Below are 24,537 nucleotides of genomic sequence, written 5' to 3' on the forward strand. Positions count from 1 at the left end.
CTCCAAGACTGGAGGTCTTGAGGAGTGCTCCTTGTACATAGTGTTTACTACCAAAAGCAGTCCAACGAATGTGAAGGCTAGCTTGTCTGGTCACACAGACCCTTCCTAAGCCCCACCTGCCCCTTGGCTTTGATACAGTTTCCTTAACAATACTTTATTTGATACCACATGCATTTTTAACAAATGATTTCCCATCTAAGCTCAAGAGATTCACAGGAACCATGACTGAATGTAATCCAACGTTACTGTTTGTACATTTAGGTAACAGATAGCTGCCTCGCTGTTTACTGTTCAGTCACTCACAGCTGAATCAGAGCTGGATTAAAACAAGTTTGTTTGGTCTGCCCCAAAACTCTGCAGAACTGCTGTTAAAAAATCAATCAGGAATTAAAAAATCTTCAGGATCATAACATTTGACCATCAGAGAATAAAAATTGCACCGGCTCTCCTTACTGATGCTGTACCTTTTTTATTTTCTCTAAATGTCCTAACATGATTTTGCTGGTCTTATTTTGTCCTTTTTCAATGGTTTTCTGGCCTTGGGTTTGACCTTACTTTACTCCACCACCCCAGTCTCTTTGTTCATCCACCTTTTCCACAGTTCTCCTCTTTGTTCTTTAAGCAGACACACTTGTCTCATGTCTCCATCCATGCAGCCTCTCCCGTTGTGTCCTGTTCTGTATTGCTCTCTGAAACCTCCTCCATGGTGCTGTCATCTCCATGGTTCCCCTTTTGATTCTTCTCTACACCGCTGCTTTTTTTGTTCTCACTCTCGTCCATGTTGCTTTCACCAGTACTCTCTTCCCATGATGCCCACTCTTCACTTCTTCCTGGTGCAGTTTCACTCTGCTCCCCTTCCTCCTCCTTCTTGATTATACCCAGAGAGACTTCTTGAGGGTGTGAAGGATCAATTGGGGTCTCCATCTCCACCTCCTCCACTTTCACCTGCACTGCAAAGACTAGAGACAGAATTAAGTCAGCAAATTAGCAAAAGTGTCTCAAGAGAAACAAAAGGTGAACAGAATGTCAGCTTTGGTGATATCAAGCTCTTATGGTCTACCAGGGTATCAAAAAATCCTACTGATATTAATTTTCAATACCATCCTACATAAAGACCCTCCTTTCAATTAAGCTGATAACGAGATGCTGTGTTGTGGAGCCTTTTACACACACAAATACCCTGTAAGGTATGAAAAAAATAGATGCCGCCTAAGCCTAATAGCATGTTGTATAAGTTTGTCCACTTACTCTCCTGCTCCTCTGGCTCAGTCTTGGGCTGGACGAGAGGCACTTTTGGAGGAGGACTGACAACTTCCGGGTCTGGAGGAACAGCACTATCATCAATCTCAGGCTGCTGAACAGCGTCATCTTTAGCTTGTTCCTGAGAGAGACGCTTTTTTCCATGTCTCTTTTCTATAGAAAATAGAACAAAGAGGTAAGAGAATAGGTCTATAACTGGCAGATGGAAGGAAACTGTGGAAGCTTATTGCATTCATTTGAGACAAAAAATTGTTCCATTTTTTTTTAAATCAATGATCATTTTTCATGTAAAAAATCCAACACAGCTGATTTTCTTAACATGAAAAATTAACTCAAAGTCAGAAAAAGAAAAATTCTCATTAAGAAAAACTGAGCCAAATTGTTTTGCATGAAAAGAGCACACTTTTTTCCGCAAGTGAATGTAATTAATCTTCCATAGAAAACAGTGCTTCCTAATCTGGTTTCTGTAGCAGCACACAAAACTCCAAATGCATTTAGAGTCAAAACTTACTCTTTTTCCCATACATAAAGTGCCTGTTTTTCTTTTGTGCCGCCTGGTTTTCGATTAAATCACCTGGAAAAAAGAACAAAGTAATTTAGAGAGACTAGTCACTCTTCTGTGAAAGTGGTGGACTTGAGGTTAGAGAGGAATACTTGTTACAGTAATCGCCTCAATCAGCACAAACTAAACAACACACTGCTGTTGAATGAGGTGTTTTACCGTGTCCAGGGGGCGGCTGGAGCTGGTAGCCCATGAGCTCACACCAGCCAACAGGGTAGATGTCCGGAGACTCGTGGTTGATCCACTGGTCGAACTCATCCTCCCAGCCGTCAAAGTGGATGAGCAGCAGGCGGCCCACGAAGCGTTTGATGGTGGCGACGCACACCAGGCGCGGCTCCATCAAGTCCACCGCCTCCAACTTCATGTTGGGGGAGAAGCCGTGACCCGGGTAATCCTGGATGAAGACACAGTGTAGGTTCATATGCTGTTTGATGAGGTTTTTATTTGGAAAAAAAAAACTAAGGAAAATAAACAGGGTGTGATCACATTAAAGGGATAGTTAGGATTATTTGAAATGGGGTTGTATGAGGTACTTATCCACAGTCAGTGTATTACTTATATTTAGAATATTCTTTACTTTGCCATCAGACAGCTTTCTCTGACAGGAAACTAACATTATATAATGCTAGCCCCACACTACATTGAAGTGAATCTGTGTATCTCTCATATTACTGTGTAATCTGGGCTGAACATTGGTGCCGAACCGAGGTCCAGCCCAGATTCCTCCTCCGATTCTCAGGAGGGGTAAATCTCAGGAAAAGCTGCCTGAAACTCCTGTGGTGTTGGGCCAGCATAAGCTAAATGTCACTCTCACCAAACCGACCAAACTCCATTGACGAAATCAGTATTTTTACCCTGCAGAACACAGGAGTTGGTGGTGTATCCCTGCCTCAATCTGTTTGTTTGTTCGTTTAATTGTGTAACTTCAATACGACCCTTTAAAACAACGAAGTCACACAGTAACACAAACAAACTAAACAACTGAGGCAGCAGTAGGCCAGCAGCTCCTGTGTTCTGAGAGGTAAAATGACTGATTTCGCCAATTAAGTCTGGTTGATCTGGAGAGAGTGATATTTGGCTTACATAATGGCAGTTAAACAGTAAGAAAAAGCAGTAAAAATACTAAAATATATTTTGCCAATGATCCCGTCTGCAGCAACTCGGCTTTGTTTCCGTGCTGATACTCCTGCTGCTTCTTCAAACTGGGGGTGTCAACTGCCATCTACTTTAGATAATACACTGACCATCTGTAAGTACCACAGTTCAGATATGCCGCTAAAACCCCCCAAAACACAGTGCACAACTTCAAATGCAACTCTAAGTCTAGATTTTTTGTCTTACAGTGTTGAACAGTCGTGCTGGTGCAGCTTTAGAGTTGGTCTCCTTCAGGTATTCTTCCCAGGTGAAGGTCTGCTGGTCGTAACCTGGCAAAAAACACACAGAACTCATTTACAATATACTGGTTGAGTTATTTTTCTGTCTTCCACACGGTCTAAATTGACAACAGCTTCCAAGAACGGGATGGTAAAGCAAAACAGAACCAACAGAAAGTGCGTAGGAGTTTGCAGAAGCAGAGGCTGAATGAGCAGGCATGTTTATATTTACCTGGCGGTACGGTGAGAGAGATGTAGTTCTTTTTACAGAAGTCTACAGGAAGGATGGCATGAGATGAGGCGTGGTAACAAAACCAGTCAGAGCCGTCATTTGATGCGGTGCCATCGATCCCCACCATCAGATAGCCGTCTAACAGCACCTGGGGGGAGTGGATGTTGGCAGTCAGAGACACAAACAAACACAGACAGGAAAAGAGACAACAACGTAGGAGTTACTGCGTTTGATTTTTTACACTGACTGCTGGCAGTGTGTGATAATTCATAACTAACTAATTGTTCAAGCAGATCAGTGAGGTCTGATCAAGAATAGACACTTTCAGATACTGATACCAGTATTGGAAACGCCCCAAATAGAACTCAAATAGATTAGATACATTCACACAATTTATTAGCCCCAAAACAGAACCCTGCAACTTCATCATCAGATTCTTCTATTTTGAGCCAGACCATACAACAATGATAGCAATCATATCACATACATACAGTGCTGCCAAATGCCAAATGCAGCAATAGTGTACTGTGACTTTGAAATAGTATTTTAACAAAAATTATCATAGATACAGGAGCAACCTGGGAAGGGGAAAGGATACTAAAACGAATGTCAAAAGTCTGTCATGTGCACTACATTACAGGGAGGCTCCATCATCTAAACAAGACAGCCACATTGCTTTACACAGAATCTATCACAGATTATCACACAACCACTCCTGTTCTTACCCGTCAAAATAAAAGCCCCAGACAGTGTCTCTCAAACATGATTTCGTTATGGGTTTATGGAAATGTCAAAATTATGGTACATTCCACCTTTTTGAAATTATTAATTGTATATCATACAGGTGTTAAAATTATGGTACAAATATAATAATTAGCATTCATCTGGCAACACTGCATCCACACAGGGATAGCATTTTTCATGCACTAGAATCGCACATTTAGACAAAACTGAACCGACCAGAAACAGCGGACTTACCTTGTGTACTGTGGCCACACAGATACTTCCCAGGTTAAGAGGGTCAATGGCCTCCAGCTTCATTCCTTCCTCAAAGAAACCTCCTTCCATGTAAACAAACCTGGGCTGCAGATCACACAGTGGTTGTCAAAAAGCTTGTGCTAAAGCAGCGTGACTACTTTTCCTTTTTAGATAGACGTTTTCCTTACCTTCTTAAAGAGCAGGAACGACCTGTCAACGTTACCCTTCACACCGCTGGCAACTTCCATGCTTTTTCCTGTAATTAAAAAACAAGATTTTTTTTATTTCTTATTTTTAGTGCCATGTCAAAAAATACCTCAAAGTCAGTAGTTCGAGAGGAAATGTGTGACGTCCCTCATCCACCAGCCACAGAAACTGACAAAATACAAACAGCACACAGTTACGTGTATTTTATGGAAGCTTACTGTGTTGACTTGAGAAAAATAAACTGCTGTTTTTCTGAACGAATAAGATTTTTTTTCATGTTTTATTAATCATTTAGACGCCCCCTCCACACACAGTCTTTACATTAAATTTATCTCAAATTCAGAAAAACTGGGATTCTTGTAATATGAATTAATGAGCCAATTTTTTGCATGAAAATTTATCTCATAAATAAAAAAAGAGCCTTTTTTAAACAGAAAAAATATTCAATAAATTCTGAAAAACAGACTTCTTTTGCGTGAAAAATTATGTAATTAATTCAAAAAACCAGAGCTGATTGTTTGAGTGAAAAAACATCCGATTGAAATGAAAAATTAAATAAATAAATAAAAACAGAGACATTGTTTTGCATGAAAAATAATCTAATAAATAATTAAAAAAAACAAAACCGATATGTTAACATGAAAAATCTCAAATTCAGAACAGAGAGCAATTAAATGTGTAAATGTGATAAGCTTCCATACTATTTCAGTCAAGGCTTGTGGTTTTTAGGGTACGTCAGTCTGTCAGGTTTGACAGGAAGAGTGTGAACGTGTGTTTAGCAGCCATGTATGAACAAACTAAGTCCTGGGGTGTGTTCCAAACCGCATACTTACCTACTACTCATACTAAGTCTTTGAGTATGTAGTGTGTCTACACTGGCAGTATGCGATTTTTGAGTATGCGAGAAGTTCCCGGATGCATACTGCATTCGCCAGAAATGTTGAGCATGCATCACCAGCTTACTACTCACACTCAAATTACCCAGGATGCAACGCGACGTGACGTCACTGCGAACAGGACAGGAGAATTACCAAGCTGAGTAAGGTTAGATATAATTTTCCCTCCAATTTTTATGCTTGGATGTATGTTATGTTAGCAATTTCTCATTGGATTTACATTTATTAAGAAAGTTAAAAAAATAAATACAACTTACATCTGACAACAAGCCCAAGTCGATAGCGACCATGATGTACCGAAGACGGCGGGCCGACAAGGCTCTCTGCCGGTAAGGCATCATGATTGGTCAAATTCCGTTAACGGGACGAGATCAGTCCAAACGGCGGTGTCAAGCAGAATATATTGCGGGTTGGTTCGCTTCTTGTTTTCAAAGTAAAAGCACTATTTATCACCATGGTCTTTTGGTATGAGAAAGGGATAGGGGTGTTTTATTTTGTGAATATAACCGGAAGTGTGTTGCTCACTGCGGCTAGCTTAAATTTCGCCGAATTCATCCGAACGAAATTGTAAACGGCTGGTATTTGGACAAATAAATGGCACACTCGGGATCTAAACGGCCACTTTCTCGCCTGATTTTTAAAAAAATCTCGATAAAGTGATATATTTAAAGAGTTTAGAGCTAAAGTGAAATCAGCTTCAGCCTGTCGATTTCGGCTTGGGTAGGAGCGCAATGCATTGTGGGTTATCATGCAGTACGCTGTAGTGTAAACGCTTTGCATACTGTCTGATGGATTGGGTATGCAGTACGGAGTATGAATAGTATGGGTATGGAAGTATGTAGTAGTTAGTATGCGGTTTCGAACACAGCCATGGACCTACCATGTGGTTTAATGGCGTGACCAACTCTTCTGGACCAGCCTATGTGGTGCAGGAGGGGGCTCCACATGTGGCACCAGAAGTCAGAGACGGTGTTTACAGGGGCGTCGCTTTGGTCTGCGTACATCAGCCGCAGACGGCCACCGATGATCGAGTCTATGATGGCCACACGGGTCCGACTCACGTGCTTGGGGTCCACCACCTCCACACGCATGCCTATTCTGAAAAAGGACTTCATGCTCTCTGCCAGCTGAGGGATGAGGACAGAAGAAAAGGGGGCAATAAGACAGAGATGCTGATTATGTGCTTAATTAACTCAGTGAATTTAAACCATTCTTAAAATTCCAAATTCAAGCACCTTTCAAGAATTTTCAAGGTGGATTTTCCAGCTTTTCTAGCACCTTACAGCTGAGGTTCATTACATATTTAAATACATATACATCTCAAATGACTACTTCACTCCATCACATTAAATCAGATGTTTTTGTGCTATAAAAAACAAATATTATGTTTTGTGATAGAATTCTACAGGAATTTTCAAACCTTGAAGTGTTTTTAATGATTTCCAGCACCTGTACAAACCCTGTGTATAGACAGTTGCATCAATTTGTGAACCACATCATTATATCGAGCAGTATCCAGTTTTACCTTCAGGTAGAAGTCAACAGGTAGTGTGTTGGTCCCCACCAGCTTTTTCATCAGATACTCTTTCCAATCTGGGATGCTCTGCTTCACATCTATGAACACACAATTTGTCAAAATTAGATCAAACCCTACTGCTAAAATACCTGATCTAGCCCAGTAAATATATATTTGAAATCATCAGTAGTTGCAGTATTAATCCTGATCAAATTCAAACAATGACTTCCATGTCTTTTAAGTGCTGACCCAACCAGGACAAGAAGAACTCGTGGTTCGGGTCTGACCTTGCGGTGGCACTAGCAGCTTGCTCGTCATGGCGCACCATCCAATCGGGTTCAGCTCTCCAGAAACGAGGCTGCACCAGAAGTCATGGCTGCTGTCGTGCTCAAAGCCTTCATATCTCAGCAGGGCTTTGTATCCTGGAGACGAAGCATTGGAGTGAGGAAAGGGTTAAATTAAGTTACAATGCTACTGAAATGCCAAAATATTAAAATATGAAACATTTTTTTTCCCCTGATAAGATTATGGATTAACTAATATCATACTGGTTATTTAGGGGAAGCCCAAATGTCTTATAAAGCAATATAGTTGCTACAGTCTTATCTTTATGGTGTGATTATAATATTTAAATGGAGAGGTTTAGGATGCCACTGTTGAAATGATGTTTCAGAGGCAAAACTGGCCTGTTGAAATAAACACAGACAGACAGAACAGACAGACGTACACACCCGCAATCTGGATGACAGTGGCGATCCAGTAGACTTTACTGGGCAGGACTGCGTTTGTGTTCAAGACCTCCACCTTCATCCCGACGGTGATGTCATCCCACTGGACACACAGGGGAACCTGCAGGGGGAGGTCAGATGTTTTCTTACAGAAAACCAGTGTATGAGCCATTTGTTTGTTGTTGTTTCAGTTGTCGTTTGACTTATCTAAAGCTGTTTTTGTTTGATTATTCTGGATGTTTGCTTTATTTAGAGTGGGTTTTGATCATATTTTCTTATGCTGTTTCTTTATTTTCTTTTGTAGCTTTTTTTTTTTTTTGCATAAACAGTATTTTTGTTTGTGTTTTGGGTAATGCTACAGGAAGTTACAAGCAGGAAGGCAGAGATAGGACCAGCATGCATCTGGGTAGGCAAATGTTTTTTTGTTTTTTTTTTACCTGAGCAGAAGAGGCAGGCAGGAAACATGAGGCCTTTGTTGTTTTGTTTGCTTGCTTGTTTTGGCTAAAGAAACCATAAGAAATGCAGATTTTTTGCATGAACTATGGACTTATTCTGCGTACCTCCAATGCCCACGGTGCAACAGTGCCCTTTTGATTCGATTTTTATTTGACAAATGGCCACGACAATCAGTATGAGGTGTTTTATGTGCTCTACATTCATATGTTCAGCAACACTCTTGTTTACTTCTTGCTTTTAACTGATTATTTTGCAAAGTACTGTTATGTTTTTTATGATGGTCATCCTTCTCCTAACCCAGATATATAAAAACAGCACATATATCCTGATTTTTATATTTAAAAAAAAAAACATTTCTTCCACATTTTTGATGGATTAAGATATTCACCAATCAAACTGATGCCTTGATACCTCAAGTTCATGAGCTGAAGTGAAGTTTTTCAGTTTTTCAGGCTGGTGAAAGTGCTGTTTAAAAGGCTGTGTGTGTGTGTGTGCGCAAGAAATGTGGCATAAATTGTGCCTATAACAATATTAGAGACAAATCCCAGGACATGTATTATCAGTGAGTGAAAATGTTGGGCCCTATGCAAAAACATTTTCATATACTTGCCTTAAATTTCCCTTTTTTCATACGAAGGGCTCGTGTGAACGTCAGATTCAGCAAATGCACATAAGTTCAAAGAACTGTGTAAATGATTCACCCGTGCGAATTTGAGTGCACGTGCATGAGGCTTGTAAATTAGCATAATTAATAAAGTGTTTTTAATGCCATGTTACCTGAGGTAACTAAAATAAAGAAGAAATGTCTTTTTATGATTGGAAAAAATAGAAGCATGCTTCGCCACAGCAAGGCGACTAATGACTGGAACAGGACGGGGGCCAAGGTAAGTTTCCACCATGGAGACAGAGAACAGAGTAAATGAGGATATTCCCCTGGACAGAGACTTCATAAACCTGCATGTGCAGATATTCGCCCAATACACCTGACAGCAGGTAATAATACATCATTAAATTTATGATAAGAGGATTTATATGTAAATTTACAATTATATTATAATTTGAAATGTAGTCAAACAGGATAATGTCGACATAACTATGACATGTAATTTATTTTTCTAACTCAAAATGTCTTCAAATGAATGAAATACACAATCATCAGTGGAAAGACTTGTGTTTGGATTACAGCAGACTGACTGCACGACTCAAAATACAAGAAAATTTGTGAACGTGACAAGTTTACACTCCACTCTAGCACTGTTCCTACGAGTGGTTCCTGCATGAGGCTCACTGGTTCTTATTACGCTGAGCAGACAGGACTCACATGTTTGAAGCAGGACACAGATGCAGCCAGAGACGTCTCCTTCTCCAGGTAGGAGCCCCAATCAAAACCAGCAGCAGACACTACTGAATGGAAAAGCACAGTGGAATCATGCAGCTCGGTGTAAGCTTTTGTATAAAATGTATTGTCTGTGTTTGTGTTCAGTGCCCTCACCTTCAGGTCCTGCTGGGGCTGGAGGGGCTTTGTTCACCTTGTTCAGCACTGTGGCTTTTTTCGAGGGGGGCTTTCCCTGGAGAGAGAAGCATGAAGACAGATTGAGCAAAGTCGTCTCATCGACCTCATTTTTGTGGCCACTTTATCGCTTAAGACAAGCTGTAGCACATTTAACCATGTGGCTGTTTATTTCAAATTGTTGGCATGTACTGGAGGGCAGAAAAGTCATGAGTGAGATCCAGTAACTGCAGTCAAATGTGAAAATTTCGACACATTTTGGTTACATTTCCTGATTTGTAAAGAGAAGACGGCACGGCAATGCTTTGACTTACAGTTCAGTTCAGTTCAGTGGTCAGTATTCAAATGAACAGCAGTGAGGAGCAATGAGGAAATAACAGCTTTATAAAGGCAAAATAGAACATTTGTCCACCACAGGACTAAATTTGTTGCCAGGCAACCTCGCTACCTACAAATCTTGACACATGAAGAAAGATCTAGCATATGCTTTTTTTTTTATTGTGCTTGATGTCCATGACATGTCAGAAAAAGGCAAAAAAGACGCCAATCTAATATTCCCAGGACCAAAGTCGATGGTTTCAAATAGCTTCTGTCCAACAATAAACTGTCTAAAACTAAATATTCAGTTTACTATCACAGAGGACTGAAAAAAGTCAAGTCAAAATACAACTAGTGAATAGGGCTGCACAACATTGCAAAAAAATCATATTGCACCTATATTTTTTTTTAACAGATATTGCAATGTGATTCATGATTGGTGGATATGATCCATTTTGCATCACATTTTCACAGAACTTTAACAATTAGTTTCTAAATTGATTAGATATCAACTATTAAATTAATCACATTATTATTTTGATGACTGATTAATTGCTCTAAGTCATTTTTTTTTAGAAAGAATTACAAATAACTTATCAGATGTGATCTGTAACAATAAACTGATCAAACACAGAGGAAACACAGAACACAAACTAGGAAACCAGCAAAGCAGGAAACAAGGAAGGAAACTACAAAAACAGAAAACTACAAAGGAAACTAGGAAACAAGGCAAAGGAACTAGGAAACAAGGAAATGGGGAAGGAAACTAGGAAACAAGGCAAAGGAACTAGGAAACAACAAAGGCAACTAGGAGGGTAACTAGGAGGCTAAGATGGAAACAAGGAAACTAGACAAGTAGGAAACAAGGAAGGCAACTAGGAAATGAGGAAACTGGTAACGAAAAGTGGAGAAACTTAAGAATGAATGTTGCCAACTTTGTTTAAGCGACCGTGATCAAATTAGCTGCCAATTCATTTCCTATGACAGACTATGTTTCAGCTCTTTTCTTGTACAGTTGGTTGTGTAACAAATTATCCTGACAAATGACAAATAGAGGAAACTCAAGATACATAATAACGTGAAACCTTTTTGTTGCTGGGATCTCATATTCAGCTTATTGCAACAGGTTTTAGTGTTAATAATCATTAAAAACTGCAACAATTCTGATCAGGGCCCAACCAATATTAGACCTTTGGAGCCGATACCAATATTGGAGAGCAAAAAATCCCAACAGATATACTGACATAGATATTCATTATATAATATAGAATATAAATAAAAACACATTTAGTTATTTTGCAATAATCCCTCAATACTTGTGACAAAGTTATGTATGCAAGGTATTTTACAGTTTAACAATAAAGTAAATAAACCTTTACTAACATTTTTAATGATTATAAAACAATATAAAAAAAAAACCCAGTAGAATAGAGCAAAATATGTGTATATATTAAAACTGAATCAAGATAATAGTCAAATATACATAAAATGCTGCTTATAAAGCTAATAAATACACACAATCTGCATTATGTTGCATTTTAACAAGGTTTTCATATCGGCACATATCAGACGACATACATGCTGATACAGTTATAGACAGATTTTGCTGTGATATCAGTCAGATATATCGGTTGATTGATCTATCAGTCTAGCTCTACCTCTGATCTCCCATTACTGGTTCCTTTGTGTTCTGCACGTTCCGTCAGTGAGCTGCAGAGGAAGAAAATGTACCGCCACCTTCTCTCCACCACAGTGACCTACCAGGTGATCCAGGTAGATGACGCTTTCGGTGGGGTCACCTGTCTCAGAGGTGTGCGCGTGTCTGAACTGGGTCGGGACGGCGGTGGTCTTGAGGAGGCGGCCCCGGCGGATCAACTGATCCGGTCTGTCGTAGTCGTAGTAGTCGTCGGGCTGGAAGTGCTTCTGGCAGACGAACAGCTTGTTGAGGACGTGCAGCGGAGCGTTCACGTCGATGTTGAGAGCGAACAGCCATTGCCTCAGTCTCTCCGGGTCGAGGAGTGGAAACCGGTGAAAGGCGAGGTTCCGTCGTTTCTTGTTCGAGCAGGCCTCAACGCAACACTTATAAACCATTGGTTTTTAATTTGACTACAAACGTGTCCGGTGAGCGAAGGGGTTAAAAGAGTCAGGCAGGCCCGCAGACAGCCTCTCGGGTCGGCGCAGTGATTCAAGTCCAGCGCGGTCTTCTTCTTCTTCTACCCACCTTTACTAAAACTGGCGACCGACAGACAGCTTCTGGCGGAATACTGCCACCATTCGTTCGTAATTATAAACCGAGGAAATATAAATAAACAACCAAAAAAGATGAAAAATCAGTGGTGGAAAATGACTAGTTAAGTTCCCTAAATGTACTCAAATACTATATGTAAATACACACATTTCTATGTGCTTGCACTTCAAAATTTTCTGTTACTTTATACTTCAATTCTGTATAATGAGTACACATTGATTTACAGGGATGTATTGACAGAAAGTGGCAGAAATAAAATATAATATTCATAAGTATGTTTTCACGGGCACGAATGGCAGACTCCACCTACTATACAGAAAGGTAATAATAAGAATACAAATAATTGGAATGGGTCTTACTGAAAGAACACTGACTGACCATAAATGGTTATAAAAACAGGGTTTGATTTTATGAAAATCTCAAGGTTCATAACTTCACATAAACAAGTATGTTTCCAGTGTAAGAACTGTTGTGCTGTCTTTATGTGAAGATGAGCCATTTATATCTACAGCAAGAGCGGGTCCTCTTCCATGGAGAACACCACGTTGCATGGCCATGTTTCTACAGCAGCCCTGAATGGACAAACCAAACTCTGGCTTTACAAACTCTCTTTTGCATTTTGTGTGAGTTTTGCAGCTATCATAGGTTCTCCAAAATGCTGGGACAGGGAGAAAAAAAGAGGCGTTTAAAAACCTGCAAACTAAATCCTACACAACGGTCCTCCAAGTAAATTTTGATGCCAATATATTTGTGCTTTTACTCAAGTATGAATTTAAACCTATGACTTTTACTTGTACTTGAGTATTTCTACACTGCAGTATTGCCACTTTTATATAAGATAGAGTATAAGATCTGAGTAATTTTTCCACTCCTGAAATGATACCATATATTCAAAATGAACATCTCTGTACTTCCACAGACATAATCCTGGGAGAAACGTTTCCAAAGATACGGTTATGGTTGAGTTTTTTGGAAAGCACATGTAAAAAATCAAATTTGTTGGAAATGGTGCAACCATAAAAACAAGGAATCTTGGATTTGAATATTTCACTCAGTGCAAACATCATATAGTTTCAACTACAGTTGTAACAACTAGTCTTGTGACGGAAAATTTAGATAATCAAGTAACATTTTGACTTATTTTCTTTTTTTGGTGGGGGCAACTTTGGGTAACTGGTTTACAAAATTGTAATGGACTTGACATGATGTTCAAGATTAAATGACTCGTTGGGAAAAAAACTGGCAGGTTAATCAAAAATGAAAATAAGTGTTAGTTGCAGCCTATAGGGAATATATGATCCTGTCAGAAACTGTGCAGTAAGATGATTTTTACTGTAAGGAGGAACAAAAAGGACAAACCAGATGATAAGGTGCAAAGAATTTCAATTTTAGGGTGCGTTAAACAGCTCACACAAACCTGTAACTTGATGGACTAAACCAAAAATTTTCAAACCTAAACAAATCACATTGATACAGGATAGAACAGAAGCGCTCTGGCCGAATATTTGTCATGACAAACAACCAACGAAGCAACAATAATGCCAAAAACCACAAAAACAAGCCAGTCCTGGTGCCTGTCAGTCCTGAAACAAGAAGTGGCAGCCCACATCCCCTTTAAGTCTTGACAATATGCCTTTCATATTGAATTGCATTACTCCATTACTAAATGTTCTCCATTAATCTCAGTGCTCACACCTGTCAAGCAAGACATGCTCTGCTGGTTCTGGTTGCATGTAAAATTGTAAAAGTCTCCATTTTCATTAAGGTCAGTGCTGACACTGTGCAACAGCACTGAAGTCAGTAAGATGTTGGTGAAAACAACTTTTTTGTATTGGAAAAGTTCCAAAATACACTGTTTATACTAGTTGGTAGTTTATACTAGTCCATGGCTGTGCAGAGCTTCTACCTGACGGATGCAGAGGCTTTAGAGGAGGCTTTACAGTCTACCCTGTGAGAGGAACAAGAACAAAAGTGGCAGCAGAGAAGAGAGAAGGAACCTTGAGAAAAACATGAGAGGGGCAGCTTGGGTCTCTCTCTCAAGAGGAAGGACAAGAACTGGGAAATGAAGAACAGCTAGATGAAAATCAGTGAGGTGTTGGAGAGAGAGTCCTGTCACTGCTTCTCTGTAACTGTAACCCTGGTCTAAAAGCAGCAGAGGAGGTGCAGTAGACAGAAATGATTATGCAAAATATCTACCACATTGCTGTATAATAAATCCTCTAAGAAGAAGATATGGAAATGAAAAACAACACTAACTGTAGAAGCTAACTTTCAGTGCATCACATGAAATTCCCATCAGCCTATGAGTACACGTTTTACTTGCGTGTGAATGACTTTCGCCATCATCTGTGACATGAAAACATCAGATTTTCACATGGTCAGAGGATGTTCAAGTGTGTATTTTCCTGTAGTTCAGTTAAAAAATCAGCACACCATGGTCCAGTGTCACCTGCCCAGTACACTCAACGCTCCGAGTTTATTTCAACCAAGCCAGGGTTGGTGATTGTTGGAACAGTGAAAAGATGGGCGAAGGCGCTTTTGGTGAGTTTTATTTTGTTTCTATCCAGTTTGAATGAAGCTGATGATTACATTAAATTTTTACAAAGGAGTGAGTTTGGCAAGAGCAATAAAACAGCTATTTCTGGTCAAACAAAATGTATCTTACTCTTTAAAAAAAAAGGTCTTTCACTATATCGATCCTTTCCATAATGTTATCATACACCTATGACAATCTGAGCCTGTCAGTGGCAAAAACAAACAAGTGTCACTCCTTTCTTTTTCCATTACAGTTAGTTTTGTGGATTTTAGTGATCTAGAGCTGTGTTTCCCAAACTTTTTTCTTCTTTAATAGTCTTTTATTTCTTTGATGACCCAAATAAAATCCTGGCCTTCCAAGGCCAGATGAGATATACAATCCCTCCAGCTGGTTCTGGGTCTACTGCAGGGTCTCCTCCAAGTGGGACGTGCCTGGAAAACCTCCTCCTAATCAGATGCCCGAACCACTTCAGCTGGCTGATCTACTCCAAACTCCCTCCTGGCGTCTGAGCTCCTCACCTCATCTCTAAGGCTGAGCCCAGCCACCCTACAAAGGAAACTCATTTTGCCTGCTTGTATCTGCCATCTCATTCTTTTGGTCGCTACCCAAAGCTCCATGAACATAGGTGAGGGTTGAACATACATCAACCGAACCATATATCAAACAAAGCTTTGCCTCTGCTTTCAGCTTAGCTCCCACTTCATCATGACAGCTCCGGTACAACGCCCGCATTACTGCTGACACTGCACCAAACCACCTGTTGATCTCATGCTCCATTTTCATATCACTCATGAACAAGACCCTGAAATACTTGAACTCCTTCCCTGTTGCATTGCTTTGTGTACAGTGACGCGGCTGAAAAACAAGTTGGATCTTGATTACAACCACTCGTTTCACCTCTCATCAGTTAACCAGCAGCGTATGCTGACAAAGCCACACACACAAAGGGCATTTTGAGCAGAAGAGCTCTTGATGTAAATTATGTATTAGAGTAAAAACACTCATTTTTGGGATGCTCTGGGGGAAAAATAAAGCTCTGCTTGAAAACAAGTGAGCTGAAAGACTGTAACATCGGAACAAACACCAGCAGGTATGAATGAAATGCTTCACTCCAAAATGTTACATCTTGTACATGAGAAAAATGACACTAATATCCCTGCAAACAAATTCATCATTCACAATCTGTTGTTGTGTTCTCACCTGCAGACGTGCCAGTATGGAGGACTTCTTGGAGTTTGATGAATAGGAACGCGAGCAGGATAAATTGCAGAAACGCTTACTCTTTGAGAAGAAGGTGCTGCTATTGCCAACGGCGCCACACATCTCACACACCACTGTGAAGATAAATAAATAAAAACATTTTACAGAAAACATCCAACTTTATTAACAGTCCCTGGAGCTTACACAGATGTGACTTTTATTGGTTCAAGTAAAAAGTGAAGTTCCATCAACTCAACTCTTAACAATGTTAAAATGGAATCAAGAGCAAAAAGTCGAACTTTGTCTCTCAACTCTTGCTCCTTGTCTCTTTGTTTGCGCCTCACCTGCTCGTTCTTCGTTTTGTTGCCCTCGTCCTGATGAACGTTCTTCATCACCTCCTCCATCACTATCATCAAACTGAATGGGCGCCAATTCATTGTCTTCTGCCTGTGCAGAGAAAAAAACAGAATGGGAAATAGAAAGCAGCTAGGCTAGTTCACAGCTCTCAAAATGACAGAAACTCTGGATTTCTCTCTGCAGTGACCTTTCCACAATAATAACTACTCACACTTATGGAACGCGCTCTTGGCTCAGCTGCAATGCCCCGTCGCTGGATCGCAGGCAGGCACTTATTACAGCCCACTCCCCTGCAGAAGGAACAGTGTGGACGGACAAACACTGTAGGAGCAGCTCCCGGCCTCAGCTTCAGAGCACCTGTGGCTGGCCTTGGCTCAAAGTACTCCTTGCCAAAGTGCTCGCTGCAGAGGTGAGAGTTGGGTGTGGCGACCCACTTGGCACGGGTGCGCTGGACCTGCTTCTCCCATTTACGAAAATCCTCAGGGTCCTTGGGGAACTTAAACAGCGTCACGCCATCGTCTGCAGTTTTGCCACATCCGTAGGCCACACAGTGGTAGGGCATCGTGTCCTCTGTTCACGGGAGGGCTGTCAGAGTACAAAACAGGATCTACAGCCAATGCATCCTCTCCAGTTTTGAATTGTTCTATGAGCTCTGCAGAGGAAAGGGATGACTGTATGTTACAACTAGCAGACAAATTTCTTTTTCTCCCACAGAAAATGCATCCTGTAATATTTACTTTTAGGTAACACAAAAAAATAGACACATGCAGAGATGGATAATGTTCATCTGTTGTGTCGCAACCAGGATTGCAAATTGTAAGCTCTTCCCTTAAGTGATCACTGGTAAAATTAACAATCAATGAATCGATTAATCAGGATTATAAAAAGGTAAAATTTTTGCATATACCGAACAAAACTTAATGCATTTTTCCCCTTGATCAAAGCATTGTTTCCGCAGCAACATATTGCATATTCTCTGACAGCTGCCACCGTACCCAGCTGCTGTTCCTGAGAAGAAGCCACCGGCTGGAAACAACTCTGGTATGACGTAAGAGGGCAGCAGGTGCTGTGATTTTTATAAAAAAAAGATTTCTTTGTTTCCCTAACAAAAGGAGAATAACTAAGACCAATATAAACAACCACAAGAAGACACTGGTATCAGAAATTGGACAAATTATTTTAAACATCAGCATCATATTGGCCCAGAATTTCTCAATCAGTGCATCTCAAGTTATGTGATAAGTATACTGATTCTTGGTCTGATGTGACTTTGTCTTAAATGTAGAATCAGTAAGATTTTGTAGGACAAAATGTTTGCCTGATGAAGGTCTAGAACCGAAACGTCGCAAATAAATGACATATTACAAGTTCGACAGTGTGCGGGAGTCCTCTTTCAATTTAAAGGACAAAATAAGGAAACACAGGCAGACAAGAGGGTCTCTGCTAGGGCTGCAACTAACAATCATTTCTATGATCAATTAATTTGATTATTTTCTCAATTCATCAATTAGTTGTTCGGTTAATAAAATGTCAGAAAATGCTGAAAATGATCCATCTGTGTTTCCCACAGCCAGAGGTGACATCCTCAAATATCTTGTTTTATCCACAACCCAACAATATTCACTTTACTGTCAGAGAGGAGCAAAGACACCAGGAAATATTCACATTTGAGACACTAAAATCACAGAGTTTTGACTTTTTCCCTAGAAATTATTCAAACCAATTAATCGATTATCAACATAGTTGGCTCCAGTCACCAACACACACTCTTAATGGGTCATAAGTGGTGATTTAGGTTCATATGAGCCCATACATTGTTTTTTAAAGGAAAATGCAGCATAAGCAGTTACGTGAGAGTCATTAGTGACTGAAATGAAATGAGTCTCTATACACTGTTTTATTATTTACATAGAAGTGACTGGTTAAGGAACTTGACATTTGATTTCGCCAGTATTATCAACGATCACAAGATGTATCACAGAAAATAAGGAACTAATTCCGAGACAAGACTAACTTCTACAAACAGAACTTATAAATTAGTTCAGTAAGTTCAAAAAGTATCCGTCATTACCAGGCCTGACATGCGAAAAAACGAACAATTTAAGATTAATTTAGCTGTTAAGCTCGCTCTTATGAGCCAAATGTTACAGCTAACAGGTTTATGAACGGGCTGTTATAAACATAAACAAAAGTGTGACTAGCTCACATGCTACTGGACATGCAAGCTAACTGCTAACAGTGCTAACAGCACGTTTGTCCACTTCTGAAGCAGCGGTTCGGTTGTTACGACTTTAAGTGACTACTCACAGAGGCCAACGATGTCCACGCACCCAATGAAATGTTTCATACAACTGCAAAACTACAAACATAAGTAGTTTAACTACATCTTCGTATTCCCCGGCACTTTACTGTGGTCACCCACCTTTCACGTCACCGTGGTTGCTTCTTACGTGGGGGACAAGGAATTATGGGAGTTGAGGTTTTTTAAAAAAATGGACACGAGCACTAGTCAACTATTCTCCACACCTCTAATAAATTAATCTACTGTAGAAGTGGGAAGTAACTGCTTTTCAGGTATTTGAACATTGCTTGTATTCGTTTTTCTGACAACTTTTTACTCTCTAGCTTTTAATACAAATAACAATCCTTTCTACTCCTTACATTTTTAAAATAAGCTCATTACTTTAGTTTTAATTAATTTGACAGGAATTATTGATTTTTTTTAAAATTTTGCATCATTGTATGCCTCCTTCCCAATATCAAGACCAATTTCAACCTAAATGGATGGAGCAATGACACAGAAGGAGACGAGGAAACAAAACAAGATGAAAAACGGCAAAAAAAGACTTTACTTGAGTGAATAAGCAACTTTCACTTGTAGTTGAGTAATATTTGACCAGGAGTATTAGTAGTAAAGGTGAGAAGTAATTATAACGGTAAACATTTTAGTGGTTGCTTTGCCTAGTCAAATAAGCAACACTAATTTTTATTAAAAAAAAAAAAAAAGCTTCGGCTTTTCTCTGATAATTATATTGGCTGCTACCAATAATAGAATAAACACAGGTATTAATAGTGAGAATCATTAAGGTCCCATTACATTAAGTCTAGCAGAGCCTTTCCAGTGAGCCAACATGCACAGCAGCAGTCTTAATGAGTATCACTGGTACCACCTGTGTCTACCCTGATGTTCCTGTGAAAAAGATCTATTTGGTTAATGATATTTGACAATAAGCCCAACACTGAGGTATTCACATACTCAGGCAGAGTTTGAGCCAATGTTTATGTGGAGCTCAGGTCTAAAATATGAATATTACAATCATTATTCATTAAAGATGACACATCAGTCATAATACCTGTCTTTTGTAATTGTACATGCGGTGCAACAAAATTGTTCTGTTGTTCTCATCAAGGAAAAATGTATTCAAACTTGACAAAAACAAAATAAAACTCTTCAGAACAATCTTTGCTTGTCTTTTCACTCTGTCAACCTCCAGCTCTGGTTTACTGGGGGAGAACTGAGGGGGAGGTTGGATATCAGAGAATCAGTGGGGAGAAATGGTGTGTACAATCAGAAAGTTTTTCACATCTAACATGATGATTAAAGGTTTTTATTTCAACCAAACCATGTTTGTGATTGTTGGAGCAGTGGAAAGACAAACTAAGACGTTTTTGAGGAGTTTCATTTTGTTTGTGTCAAATCTGACTGAAGATGATGATGGTAGCTAGCTAGCAAATGTTGCTAATGGTTGTCTAAGACACTGAGGTAATTATCAAAATGTTCAGACATTATATACAAAACAAACTGTAAATACTATTAACAATATTCACCAAAGATGTCAAATCACTAAGTTTTGGAGGCGAATGTCATGTTACTATAACGCAGTAGAGAACAGCTCTGACATTTTCATGGCTTTCATGTTGTTGATCCTGTGACCTTTCCTTGTGCACCCTCATCAGATCAATTTACTCTTGGACAAAAATGTTTGTCCAGGCCAAACTGTCCCCCCAAACAAAATGACAGGATTCTGCGTAATCTGCTGTGGATGGACAGAGAAGTTCTTCAGCCAACTTTAGCCGACCCCTGCCCTAAATCTTACACACTAGACCTTTAAGAAATATTAAAATCAAACTGGAAGTTGCCATCAGTTTACTGAGTATATTCATGTTCACCAGAAGATGAACACTTTACACTTAAATGGCACTTACATTTTTTTCCTGAGGCCCCCCCTCTGGACTGAATCTACACGTTTAGTTACTATTCACCCTAACACTTAAGCAGCTAAATGGAATTAAACCATCATTCATTCCATTATTTACAGTTGTGTTACTGTGATATGTCAAAATGTCTGCTGTAAGAAAGTCTTGTTTCTAAAGGAGCACTGCTTTTTAAAAATCAACTAAGGAAAAGGCCACTAGTATTTATACGTTAATTTATGTCACCATGGCAATAAACTCAAAGATAAAATTACTTCTGACTGTGTATAACCATCATAGGGAAGCATAAGCATTTCCAAGACAAAATATTACAAATCATACAACAAATTTAATTTATTTTACATTATCATCAATGCAGGTCTAACTCACAGTTACAACTCACAGTTACAGACAACAGTTCATACACACAAGCGTATATATATATATAAAACAGGAAACTACATGCATAAATACACATATATCATGTACACAATGCACACACCAGTAATGCACTGCTAATGCAAGTAATGTGATTCAGTTCAATTTGCAAGTGTGATATACTGAGCACTAAACAGCCTGTAATGTCTGTGCTTAAAAGGTGCAATAGAACATTGGGAATGTGTGAATGAAGAGTGTACAAGGTATGGAAAGATTCTTTTTGAGTTCCTGGAAAACAGAAATGAAAAATATGTTCTGGATTAAAGTCCAAATTTTTTCATGATATCTACCATTTATGTTATTTGATAATGAGAGGGTGTGTGTTAAAATCTTTGGGGCGTGATCTGATACGTGGTTGGCTGACAGTGGCGTGCATGTAGCGCTCAGACTTACACTACCTGTGTGTGACATTACAAAGATGGATATATCAGCCTTCCAGTTCTTTCAAAGAAATTTGAAATGTATGTGTCCTCAGTCTTCATGTTTAAGTGGTTAGTATTCAAAGTAAAGGTGCAGTACCACCACCCATTGTTCATAAACTAAACTAATGTATGTTTTAACACTCCTTTTGTTTGCTGTTCATTATTTACAAGTTTTTGGATTTCTAAGCCTGCAGCTTAAATTCACTGTCTTTTTTCATTCATTAATTCTGTGGTCTTCAGCAGGCTTACTTGCCAACCCTGAGACATCAAAAACAGGGATGATGTTAAATACCAAAAAAATTAGTTTCAAAGACCTTTTTGTGCACTGCAATAGCATTTTTATATTTAATAATACTGACTTGACTTTTAATTCTCAGGAAAAAAGACAGACAAAGTCACCCCTGTAGTGCAAACTTGTAGAAATCTCTGGCATAAAGTAATATTCAACAGATTTCTTTCATTCATTTAGTTTTTGCCACTGCCACTAAAAGAAAATTGACATGGCAGATTTTACAAAAACTTACCTTAAGAAACAGGAATTCTTCGTAGGAAGTCTGGTTCGGTGCAGCTGCATTGTCACTCAGGTGGAAACGGTAGACTTTCAGAGTCATATAGGACTCATTCAAAGTAAAGGTACAGTACCACCAATCATTGTTCATAAACTAACCTAATGTATGACTTAACACTCCTTTTGTTTGCTGTTCATTATTTACAAGTTTTTGGATTTCTAAGCCTGCAGCTTACATTCACTATCTTTTTTCATTCATTAATTCTGTGGTCTTCAGCAGGCTTACTTGCCAACCCTGAGACATCAAAAACAGGGATGATGTTATTACCAAAAAAAAAAAAAGTTTCAAAGACCTTTTTGTGCACTGCAATAGCATTTTTATAATAATATTGACTTTACTTTTAATTCTCAGGAAAGAAGACAGAATAATTCATCATACACATTGCACAGTGTCAAAAATCGCGATAATAAGGAGGAAAAAAGGTGTGCAAATCTTTCAGAAATATGGAGAAATATGGAAGAATTGTGAAAACTGGGAGGGTTGGGAAATATCAACAGAGGTGCTGTGAAACCTATAGGGCCTTCAGAGTTGCTGTAGGGGGTCCTTCAAATGATTGTTTGACATTTTTTGATCAGTTTTTAAAATTTTGCCTGAAATTATGTTACTTTTTTGGCCGTTTTTCTGTTTACTTGTTGACTTGAAAGTCGTCATTTGCAACATGTTTTTAGCCTAAATGTTCACTGTAGATCCTGAGCTTGGAGCCACGTTCACTGAGTGTGCACACCTTCTAATCTGGGTGTGTGTGTCGGTGCGGGCTCGCAAGTTGGCATGTCGGGGCTTTAGGAGACTTGAGTTACGCGACATGAGCAGTATGGAGGCATTTAATGTTTTTTTTTTTTGTTTGTTTTTTCTGTTTGAAATCTGGTCGCCATTCACCTCCATTGTTCGGGAGATTCTGCCGCGCTGTTTTCCTGTGAAACGCCAGCAGTGTTTTGCGGAACAAAAGAAATTGACCCGACCTTCAATCAGCGTGAGGGTGAGTAGATAATGAGTGAATTTTCATTTTTGAGTGAATTATCCCTTTAAGATTTGAGGACACACATGAGAACCTAAAGTCTCTTGAATCGGTGTGAGAGCTTGACCCACAATTTTTTTACATAAAATGTCTAGACAAGAAGCCCATGTTTGCTTATATATTTTTATACTCCTGACAGGCCATTTGATAACTGTAACCTGAACGCACATCCTCAAAAGGCCTGAATCAAACATGTTTAGAAAGACCCAGTCTCTCCCACTGCTGACAGCAAACATATTTCTATTTTTACAAACTGCTTTTGTCCCCACTGGCCAATCAGTAGGAATACTATGTAGCCAAACACATTTCAGACTCCCAAAACTTCACTCTAATTTCTAGTGTAGATCATGAAGTTTAAACATGAAAGAAAGTGCATATATTTTCAAGAAGTTTTCATGTTTCCATTTGATATAATGGTGCAGCAATTAAAAATGAAATCTTCAGTTGGACTATCTGACTCAATGTGAGCACAGTATTACTGAGCAGATAAACGATATGCAGTAAATGTGACACTGTAACACAAAGTGGATTTTTAAAAAACGTCACTTGTGTTGAATGTTTTGGAAAACATTGTAAACCGAGAGTTGATAGGTTAAAATAAACCTGTGTGAATAAGACTGAGAATGAATGGGTGTGAGGCAGTTCTACATATAGAGCAGTGTACACTGTAACAGCTCCTGTCCTGCTGGGAGTGTAGGCTTAAAGGAAGATGTCGGCTTTTCAAACTGGCCATTGCTTTGCAGTTGGAAACATAGTGGGCTGATTTTAACACCTTTCCTGGAGTAAATAATTTATTATGTTCCATAAGAGAAAAAAATGAAGCTGAAACTCGAGCGACAAATGTACTTTTACAGGCTGAACTAGAAGAGTATAAATTTAAATTACGTTCAGTTTTGATCCTAAGTGTGATTAAGCAGAAAACCAATAAGTAGTTATGTATAAAACTTTACTTTGACTTGGAAATTATTACTAAGTCTTGACTTGACTTAAGTGATTTTCCTGCTGGTTATGTAGGGATACTGCAGTTTGGCCTGAACCTGTGGTGATCTTTTCATTAACTGTATGAAGACTGTGATAGCTATTGTCAATTAAAGGTGTGAGGAATTAATTGTGACACTCTCCCAAGCTACATGGCTTCAATCTCTTCCTCAGTCACAGTGATCTCTTCTTCTGAACAGTTTGCTTTACTCTTTTGGTCCATGGCTGTTCCTGACTAAACCCTAATTTATGCTGCATTATGTAAGGGGGAAATCACTGATTGTGACGTGGCATTTTATATTGAGATTTATGGATTGCGCGTGCTTAAATTATTTTTTTTTCTCAGAATCTGTGTAAGCAAGGTTTTTTTTATGCTCAGTAGTTTGTCAGAAATGTTCTTCAGACAAAGTTCGAGTATAAATCTCACAACATTTTTAGAAATGAGGCCTTGATCTCTGCCAGGCAGACTTGAAAAGACTTTTTGTGTGCAACCCCCAACATCTGTGTAATCACCAGCATGTTGATTGATTTAGTCATAATTAGC

At 39.1% G+C, this 24,537-nt stretch overlaps 1 protein-coding gene across 1 annotated transcript; it reads right to left on the reverse strand.

Annotated features, from left to right (window-relative positions):
• Nucleotides 1–453: 453 nt before the first annotated feature.
• l3mbtl2 (L3MBTL histone methyl-lysine binding protein 2) lies at nucleotides 454–18,817 on the reverse strand. Its single transcript, XM_084741105.1, has 18 exons — nucleotides 18,685–18,817; nucleotides 16,589–17,029; nucleotides 16,365–16,467; nucleotides 16,021–16,154; nucleotides 9,701–9,776; nucleotides 9,530–9,609; nucleotides 7,756–7,873; nucleotides 7,312–7,446; nucleotides 7,034–7,122; nucleotides 6,385–6,635; nucleotides 4,594–4,639; nucleotides 4,406–4,510; nucleotides 3,428–3,575; nucleotides 3,164–3,246; nucleotides 1,982–2,216; nucleotides 1,772–1,834; nucleotides 1,249–1,413; nucleotides 454–959 (listed from the first exon to the last, which is right to left on the reverse strand). The coding sequence occupies exons 2-18, from the start codon at nucleotides 16,937–16,939 to the stop codon at nucleotides 637–639; spliced, it is 2,505 nt and encodes an 834-aa protein (XP_084597231.1). The 5' UTR covers nucleotides 16,940–17,029; nucleotides 18,685–18,817; the 3' UTR covers nucleotides 454–636.
• Between the last annotated feature and the right edge of the window lie 5,720 nt (nucleotides 18,818–24,537).

Source organism: Lutjanus erythropterus, chromosome 17, assembly GCF_056507025.1.
Source record: "Lutjanus erythropterus isolate fLutEry1 chromosome 17, fLutEry1.hap2, whole genome shotgun sequence".
NCBI classification, from domain to species: domain Eukaryota; kingdom Metazoa; phylum Chordata; class Actinopteri; order Lutjaniformes; family Lutjanidae; genus Lutjanus; species Lutjanus erythropterus.

Excerpts from the sequence above, each read along its gene's own strand:
- l3mbtl2 (XM_084741105.1), bottom strand. The coding sequence starts at position 16,939 with ATGCCCTACCACTGTGTGGCCTACGGATGTGGCAAAACTGCAGACGAT. Across the intron at positions 9,777-16,020 it reads CCATACTGGCACGTCTGCAG|GGAAAGCCCCCCTCGAAAAA; the intron begins GTGAGAACACAA and ends TTCTCTCTCCAG. Across the intron at positions 960-1,248 it reads TGAGCCAGAGGAGCAGGAGA|TCTTTGCAGTGCAGGTGAAA; the intron begins GTAAGTGGACAA and ends TTCTGTCTCTAG.